Source organism: Scleropages formosus, chromosome 8 (genome assembly GCF_900964775.1).
Source record: "Scleropages formosus chromosome 8, fSclFor1.1, whole genome shotgun sequence".
NCBI classification, from domain to species: Eukaryota; Metazoa; Chordata; class Actinopteri; order Osteoglossiformes; family Osteoglossidae; genus Scleropages; species Scleropages formosus.
In genome coordinates, this window is record NC_041813.1 from 13,130,561 (window position 1) to 13,140,405 (window position 9,845).

At 41.5% G+C, this 9,845-nt stretch overlaps 1 protein-coding gene across 1 annotated transcript; it reads left to right on the forward strand.

The window, feature by feature from the left end:
* Positions 1–2,639: 2,639 nt before the first annotated feature.
* Positions 2,640–7,397, forward strand: LOC108935803 (endothelin-2). The gene is made up of 5 exons (XM_018754679.2): positions 2,640–2,790; positions 3,838–3,988; positions 4,603–4,716; positions 5,454–5,549; positions 5,664–7,397. The coding sequence occupies exons 1-5, from the start codon at positions 2,724–2,726 to the stop codon at positions 5,749–5,751; spliced, it is 516 nt and encodes a 171-aa protein (XP_018610195.1). The 5' UTR covers positions 2,640–2,723; the 3' UTR covers positions 5,752–7,397.
* The last annotated feature ends 2,448 nt before the right edge of the window (positions 7,398–9,845 follow it).

Below are 9,845 nucleotides of genomic sequence, written 5' to 3' on the forward strand. Positions count from 1 at the left end.
GTCCACCAGATTATGCATGTGAACTGCAAGTGAGCTGTTTTCAGCTCATTCTAATGCTGACACTCTAGGAAAATGCCTCTCAGTTTGCCTAAATTAATGTGTATCACTTGAGTGTAATTAGTTTTGGACTGCAGCTGAGTCCCCAAATGACAGTTGTTCTATTGGTGATAAATTCCCACATTATAAAACTCACATTAATGCCAAGACCTTGGAGTTATCCGCCATTTATTTATCAAGATGTTCCCAAAGGCAATTTCTTATTCTTGTGTGCGGTCAGAGGGAAAGGCCCCACGGTGAACAGTAATGCTTCTTGACCACTGGACCAAAGCATTTGTGTTGAAAATAATATTACTGTTGCTTCCAAAACTTTCAGATACTCATCTCTTCCATTATTCTTGTAATTCCATTGTGAAAAGTATATCCTGATCAGGAAGAAAACCACAAAAAGGGTCCTATAAGAACCCAACATTCTGAAATTATTATTATTATTATTCCTCTCAGTCAAAAATTTCTAACTAGTTCTTTATTAATTCAGATTTAAAAGAAATTCACTTTGAAATTCCAATCAGTGCAGTTGTTATTATTATTATTCAAGTTGAAGTTCAAGTTCAAAGTTTATTTTCATAAGTACAAGTACCGTGTACAAAGTACTATGAAGTTCTTGCTTGAATGCTTCTCCACAGACTATAGACCACACAATAGATAGTACTACACACAAAAAAAGCAATTAATAATGCCAATGACATAAATAGCCAGAATACTTAAAAGTGACAATGCAAGTGATTTGCTTGGAGGGATCAGTGCATATTCTAGTTGCAAAAAGTGGCACATTACTGAGTGTTGAATGCTCTTACAGCATTTGGGTAAAAGCTGTTCCTAAACCTAGCAGTGCGGGTTCGAATAGACCTAAGCCGCTTTCCAGAGGGCAGAAAAGAGAAAACTGCTCGTGCAGCGTGGCTGTGATCCTCCATGATTCGCTTTGTCTTTCTGAAGCAGCATGTGGCATAGATATCCTGTACTGCTGGCAGCTGTGTGCCAATGATTTTCTGAGCTGTTTTAACTATCCTCTGTAGGGCTTTCTTGTCCTGTGTACAGCAGCTGCCACACCAGGATGTAATACACCCTGTGAGGACGGACTCCATAGCACACCTGTAGAAAGTGGTGAGGACTGTAGTGGACATCCTGGCTTTCTTCAGATGCCTGAGGAAGTGAAGATGTTGATGGGTCTGTTTGATGATGGATGCTGTGTGCTCAGCCCATGTGAGTTTCGCAGTGAGGGTGACCCCTAGGAATCTGAAGCTGTTGACCCTCTCTACAATGTCCCCTTTGATGTAGATGGGTGCATGAGCTGTATACTGTTTCCTGAAGTCAAGCACCAGCTCTTTAGTTTTACTGACATTGAGAGACAGGTTGTTGTCCTGGCACCACTTTCCCAGGAGCATCACCTCCTCCCTGTAGGCCGTCTCATCATTGTTGGCGATCAGACCCACAGTGGTGGAATTGTCAACAAACTTTATGATAATGTTGGAGCTGTGACTTCCACACAGTCATGTGTGAACAAGGAATACAGCACTGGGCTCAGGATGCTTCCGTGTGGAGTCTCAGTGTTGAGGATCAGTGGGAAGGAGGTATTTCTGCCCATCCGCATACACTGGGGTCTATTGGTGAGGAAATCCAGGATCCAGTTGCACGATGCAGCATTCAGTCCCAGCTCTAGTAGTTTCTGGATCAGCTTGGCTGGGATGACAGTGTTAAATGCCAAGCAATTGTATTATTATTATTATTATTATTATTATTATTATTATTATTATTATTATTATTAGTAGTAGTAGTAGTAGTCATAGTATTCCTGTCTATATGACTAATAATGCATTACTATAATGTTGTTATGTGTGACTGCAAACAGTATTGCTGTCAACTGTCACCTCAAGTCTATTATAAACCTCCTTATTAATAACTAAGAATAATTAAGAATTTCTTACTGATTTGTATATTTTGGTCTTTTCTGGGGGTCTTTTTTTTTTATTCAAATTCAGTTCATAATAAGCCTTGACATATGCCTTACCCCCAAAACCCCTCCCCTTCACATGCCCTTTTTCCTCTGACTGCAAAGTAAGTGGACTGGAGTTCCAGGACATGCCCCAGTGACTTCACTCTTCATGCAGTGTTCACTGTTGTCTTTCCAGCTGTTGCGTGGTAAAGCACATGCAAAACAGGGACTCTCCTGTAATCTTCATTCTCTTTCCTGTGACATTTTGAGGCCACCTCCACATGCTCCACTATATCTTGGAATGGAAAGGGAAAAAAACAGAGCTGTTCTGACACATTCCAGTCTCAGCCGGTGGCAGAGCTCATTCCACTGGCCAGGTTTGGAGGGAGCTCTAAATGTCCCATGTTGCTCCTTTTCTTTCTTCCATTGTTTTTACCCCACTGACCTACAGGAGAGACATGGCATTTCTGGAATGCAAAGGCTACCAGTCTGCAGGATGACAGTTGTGTAACAAAGGAACAAGTCCCACATGGGCGGGGTTGAAGGGAGGCTAAGAAAGTGTGTGGGGGATTAATGGGAGTGGCTTAGATGACATCACAGATGCCTGGGATAAATAGGAGCAGTGAATCAGCCTGTTTTCAGACGAGCACCTGTATCTCAGCTCTCAGTAGCAGAGGTAAGCTGTGTTACCTGATTTGTGGATTTATTAACAGACGTGTTGCAAACCCTGACAATGGCAACCCTGAGGACCCAGTCCCTGGCATTTTTGATCCTCACCCTCTGTGTGTTCCTGCAGGAAGGTACGTGTGCGCTTTGCCAGGTGGATCGCACATAGACACAAACTGCACTAACTTCTTCAGTGTCTCGCTTCGGCAGCACATATACTAAAATTAGAACTTCTTCAGTGTCTTTGTGAACAACAGGAACCAGATGAACTTTAGTAACATTTTAGCAAGTGCATGGTAATACACTGTTTGTATATGATCAAATATAATAATAAATAACTTATTATTTAGAACAATATATTTGTTTATTGTTACAATAAGATTATAGTACATTTTTACAGTAATTATATGCACTTTCATACATTTTAGGCAAATTTCGAGGTGTTCCTGGTACAATGCAACATTCTAGTTTTCAGATCAACTTTTTTGTGAATCCTTGTTGCACTCTTTTTCAGTACCTGCTTACCTGTGTGTATGTGCTTCAACCTCTTACAGGGCTACTTGCTTATGCTTGTAACAATCTGTGAGGACCACAGGTGGCTGAATTGCATTGCAGCAAATAGTGTTTGACTGTTTTGCTGTGAGAATGAAAATAAGGGATTGGGCCAAGCGAGACCTGTGTTTGGGCCTCTCCCTTGCCCCACATTCAGGGCATTAGGGTGGCGCACTGACAGCAAAAGTCAACAAAGGCTGCGTACACACCTGGGACAATGTACCTGCTGATGTCAACATTGAGTCTGTTTTCATACTCCAGCCTCACTGCACAGTCAACTGTAAATACACTTCACCGGAATCCCATTGCTCTTTCAGGAAATACAGTCTCCTTCAGAATAAATGCTCATGGGTTTTGCAGAGTTAGCCCCTGAATCTGTTGTCAATATCCGTGAAACAGTTTTCACTGGCACTGGAGCCTGTTATTCCGCCAGTTGCTTAGTCCCATACCGAACTGGCTGGATGCCACGAACAGATGCGGTGGGACAAGAAGTGTGTGACTCAGCGCGTCTCCAAGCATGACTTAGCAGTCCCTTTTGGTACATTTATGTAAAGAATTTCTTTCACATGTCCAAATCATCTCTTCTGTGAACACTGGATAATGATGCTCCACAATCTCTTTCTCTGTAGGGTTTGGACACCCCTTGTTGAGGCACACAGACTCCAGTGCCCACCTGGCCCCTCAGCATGCCAGAGTGAAACGCTGTTCCTGCAACAACCAGATGGACTCTGAGTGCCACTACTTCTGCCATCTGGACATCATCTGGGTCAACACTCCTAGGTAGGCCGGTGACCTGCTGTGACCCAAACCCATACCAGCATGACATAATTAGATGGTATTTTTTTATGACCGTAGATGGTTGTCACTTTTGTGGAACACAATTCATTATTAGTGCTCTATGACATACATACCTATGCTGCAGCTCTGTTCAACAGCACAAAAAGAAAATGTTTTTGAAATGTTCTATCATCCAGACATGTAAATAGCATGCGGTTTTCTACCATTTCTAACTCCTACATGAATAAAGATGCAAAGCAAGTTAAATGTCTTTCTCAAAGGTACCTTATAAATGCTCTTTCTTGAAAGCCCCTGTTAAAAGTCAAACCCAAGATCTTTGTCTTATTAGTTTCTGGAGTACAGGTAAACTGGCTCTTGGGTTGAAGGTGGCAGCAGGAGAGGGTTAACAGTCACAAGTGAAAGACTTCTGTTATCGATGATATGGTCATCAGTATTGTTACTTAAAGTCTTGATAAGAGGCCCCTATCTTGGATGCATTCAGTTATGTATCCATAGACCTGAGACATAAAAACCTCTCCTTGTTCTGGAGAAGGAGGCAGGTCATAGCCCTATGCCTGGCTGTACTGACACTCTTTCCATTCCTCATGTCTCCACAGTAAGACCACTGTGTATGGCCTGGGAAGTCCCCTGTCTCGTCGACGCCGCTCAGCAGGCCGCTGTGCCTGCACTGACCCGAATGATCGCGTGTGCACCGACTTCTGCCACTGCAGGTGAGCTCACATCTTTGATGTGATTTCTCTACCTCTCTTGCTGCTCAGTGACCAAAGTGGTTAAAGCCTCTGGGGTAAAGTGAAAGGTTAAAAGGTTGCATGGTCATTCAGCAGCTGCCATCTTGAGGCTGGTAGAGTGAGCACCCAGAAGATATTCATACTACCAATTTGGTCTCCACAACAACAGACAAATATCGTGTAGGATTGCAAATGGTATTTGAATGCTATTTTTAGAAAAGGCTTTTAGTGGTTCTAGAAAAATATGTTTAGGGAGGGAGTGTCCTTTGAAGGACTTTTCTTCCACAGGCTCCCTCTGCCTGAGGGCACGGATTAGTCTGAGCCTGGCTCTGTTGAACAACATCTCCCCAACAAAACAGAAACCCAACGAGAAGTGGTGGAGATTAGTGCAGGAAAGTTATGGGAGTTTCATTGCACGCCACTGGGAGATATGAGTCAGGGTTACCACTGAGTTATTGCCCCGATTTACCTTGTCAGTACCCCACCCTGGCAAGCCCTACCAAGTGGGGAAAGGCACTGCTGACAGACTCTGCATGATACATGCAGCAACAGGGCTAAAAGATTCTTTGTAGAAACAGGTGATGGAAGCAGACCAGGCAATACATGGAGTCACGGGGGTGGGTGGAGGGTAGCCCACCAGTGTCTGTCATCTTCCTGGGGCTTTTCCCTCACTTGCATGACCGTTCCTAAGCCTGACTTTGCCATGCTGTTGCCCACAGCTCCTCCAATGCCACCCCACTACAGGCAAACCCTCCAAGCCAGGTCTGGGACTTACCCCCAAACAGAACAAGCTCCAGCCTGCTGGCTTCCCTCAGGTGAGCAGAGCAGATGAAGCATCAAGGGCTCCACATGGCCTGGAGTCTGTGTGGCTCTGGGGCATGCGCTAAATGCAACTGTGCTAACCAAGCCTTCCCATTTGGTGTCCTTAGGGATATAGTCAAGACCAATATTGAGACAGCCAAGCGGGGTGTAACCAGGAAGAAAACCCCTGGGTCCCATGGGCATCAAAACAGATAAAGCTGGTGGAGTTCACTGAGCAAGAAGATCGAGCACCTGACCAAAAACCTGATGGTGGAGGAGGATGAAGGGTCTCATGCCTACTGACATCCTCTTCTCACATGTGCCCTGCCATCATGGTACATGACCAACAGAACAAAGAAGTGAGGAGACATGGATGTGTCAAAGAATGCCAGAAACATTCTTTACGTTAACTACTTAAGGGTCAGTTACCGGGAGAGCGAAGAGACTAGGAGAATCGAGCACTGGGGATGGCAGTGTCCCAGAGCCTAACATGTCTGTCTCAGTCAAGTCCTAATCCCTTCATGGATTCCGATGTTGGAAGCAAGTCTTTCCTCCCACGCACACCCTGACTTGGACTTCCGTAAAGAGCGCCCCTCAGTCATAGGACTGGAGACAATGAGACCACACAGTCTGCTAACTGCAGTGCTCTCTGTTCACACAGGCTGTCGACACTGCAGATGTCTGTGTAGCTTTTATACCACTGGTCCTTATTTCTAATGTAGAAGTTGGAGCTGAGAACAGTCACACTACACTGTGCTGCCTGCCCTTGACTGTGGCCCAGTTTATGATGCCCACAAAGTTCTACAGGTCCTTCAAAGCAGCGCAATGTGTGATATAAAGAATTCTGAAACAAAGTTTGCTTAATATCAGCTTTCATTCCATATATGGACTGATAACCAAAATATCTTGCAAGATTTAAAAAAAGTCATAGCCACAGGGATTGCACCTTTCTGATACTAAAAAGGGTTCCTCAGGAGATGAACTGTGATTATGGTTTCAGTGCCTTTGTAGTGTACTCTGTCTCTCGCTGGTGGCAGTCAACACCAAGTACTATGTGCTAGTGGTCTTACATGATGCTTTTTCTTCAGTGTTGGAGGAGTTGAGAGACTGGGAAAACATACAGCTTCCATTATCTTGCCTTAAATGTGGCATTATTTTCTTGTCTTAATCCAGAAGCATCTGACTTGTAGTGACAGAAATGGATGAACCTCACAGCTAATTTTCATGTAGCTGACACTGTTGTGCACTGAAGCAGGGGGTACTACTGAAGCCTGACACCATGTCTCCAGCATTCAGCCCTACTGCATACCCATTGCTGCTAATTTGTGAAGCTGGAGGCGAAGGTTGAGATAAGAGTACATCTGTGGAAAGGTTGGTCAGCACACAAAAAGCCTGTAGCGCTAGCCAGCAATTTGGCAAGGTAACAGTGTTGCATTGCAGTCTACATGTATAACTGGAGAGCCTTTGCTTGAGAATAACACAGATCCAAAGAGATTGCCCTTTTGTTAATTTTACGGGGGATCTGTATTTCCAGTGCCTTCCTCACTTAGTGTCTCTGGCCCGATATTTTCTGATGATGGATGTGTTTCATGTTCTACTTTGATGTGCTTATTGTTTTCAGTGGCCACTAGTTTCAATGGTCTGAGGCCTTGCCAAAAATCGGCAATTGTTTTGCAGATATTTATTGTTTGCGACATATGGAAAACTAATGCCCTAATTACTCATTAGGAAAGATGTATGTGATTGCCATGCAAAACCAGTTGTTCATTGTTATGTTGTTTTACAAATCTGCTGTATGTGACAGGAGTGATACCAAAATGAAGTTTCTTAAATTTTCTCAGTCAGATCTCTGGATACATCACTCCTGGATATTTATAATCAAACTGTTTATTTAATATGTTTGAGTCTGATTTTGGTGTATTTAAGCTTGTGTATAGAAATACAATTCAGTTATTTATATTCAATGTTAATTTAAAGTAAAGTAATGTAAAGTTTATTTTTAAAGAAAGACACAAAAACGTGAAAATGAATCAACAATGAACAGTTTGTCTTTCTGAAAAACTCCTGCTTTTTAATTTCACTTGTTGGTGTTTATGTCTGCAATTTTTTTTATTTATTCATTAAGCTTTGGATTTATATTTAATCAATCAAGTGTTCATTTTATTTATACAGTCACTGAACTTGCTTCATGAAATATAAAGCTAAAATAAATTCCTATTTATTTGCCTAAAAATTTGTGCTTTTTGTTAATATGGTACACAATAAAGAAAAAAACTCAGAGAAATTAGAAGGTGATTACATTGCTGTAGGTCAATGCAGAGCACTGTCATGCACAATAACATGTAGTTTATTCTACATAATCACCAGATAACCATAGTGGTATATTACCTTTACAATGGCAAGAGCTCGAAAAAGCTCTAAGATCACATACATCTGGAATTATAGCGCATTTTTTATTTTTTTATTATTATTATTATTATAAAGCTATTCTGCTTATATTATACACAAGCACGCACGCACACACACACACACAAAATACATGTATATATAATTTATGCTATTATACATGTTTTCTAAATATTTTTAATACATATGATTCCTCAGAAGAAAGAGAAAGACACAGTACTATCAATGTTCAATAAATACATTACTAACTGAAAGGAAAAGTGGATAGCAGGGTTTAGTGGTTAAAGAACTGAAAGTAAAAGTTTGGGTTCTAGTCCAAGGAAGAAACTCAATCTAAATGTTCATTAACTGGTACACATACACAAGGGTAGGTTCTTTATATTTTGATAAAGTTGTCTGCTGAAGATGTCATTTTAACCAAAGAAATCAGAGGCTACCTTTTGACTTTAATTTGGAAGTGAATTGGATAAAATCACCTTTCACACTGGTATGAAATTTTCATGCATTTTTCATGCATGAATACAATCGACAGCTTGGAGGGGGAAAAACCATGAGCTCGCAACTTAAGCATGACTAACCATGACTAACCAGCATCATGTAGACCCACATAAACAAACCCCTAGGAAGACCTAATAGGAGGTGAAACAGTTCCTCTCTAAGGTGAATATGAGAGGTCCCCAGATGAGAGGACAATGTAGGTACCGGGGGTTGTTTTTCACACATGTCCACTGTACACACACTGTCAAGCATGTTTTTAGTTGTAGGCCAAATGTGGTATCACATCCTGCACAGGTGTTAGAGAACATATTTGCAGCTGTCCCTATTTGTTTTCATTCTTTTCTGGGGATGTGTGCTTAAGAAAAACATTTCTATGTCACTGTGTCAGATCTGAAGTAACTTAATTGGTCTGAACAACAAATTGGCCTTAAACTTGTACAAAGCCTCATTTATTTTGTTTTCAAAGCAGCACAGTGGCGTGCCAGTGATCAGTGTGAGATGTGTGTGCAAGCTTTTGTACAAGATTTTAGTGAAGGGACATGCAGAATTAGTAATGTGTCATTTACTAAAGCATAACTTTCTGTAAGATAATAGGAGAAACAAAGGTGAGACAGCAGAAAAGGGTAATATGTTTGCTTTTATTAAATGCAATTAAAGTCTATAAAAAATAATGCTGGATCAACAGTGTCTTTGATCATCTTCCTTGTTTCAGACAAAGAAATTCTCTGGTGCTTTAGTCTTGGTTTAAGTTACATATTAAATGGATTAGGTTGGATTTTATTGGCTGCAAGGGGTTTACATCTCCTGTAATAACGAGATATGCCCCTTATCATCCTGAAGCGCCCAGTAAGTTGTTGGTGATTTCTAGCCGCTTCAGAGGAGTGTGTGTGCTTGCAATTTGTTTGTTTTCACAGGTCTGGAACCAAAAGGTTTCAGGGGTCAGCTTAATGTTATATAAAAGTGACAGCTGTGGGTTTCTGTGACTGTAATCTTTGAACTGAAGTGTGCTTTTCATACACTTTCAGAAGCCTGTCAGTCAGAATCATCATGAAGGATACTAACATACATAGCTCACTGGCATTGTTATAAGGCTGGAAAAGAGAATGACTGAACAAAAAATAATTTTCTCTATACAGTCTGCAATATGTCCATCTAACCATGAACTTGTTGTGATGGAGCATAATATGTCAGTACTCTTTATTTACATTTACATTTACGTTTATTCATTTAGCAGACACTTTTGTCCAAAGCAACATACATCACAGCAAAAATACAACTTATGCATTACATTAAGAGAAGGAGACATAGCTGCAGACATGTGACTCAAGCAAACCTAGTTTGTTACCTACCACTTGCTGCACCGAGGTTCATCGTTCACACACACACACACACACACACACACACAC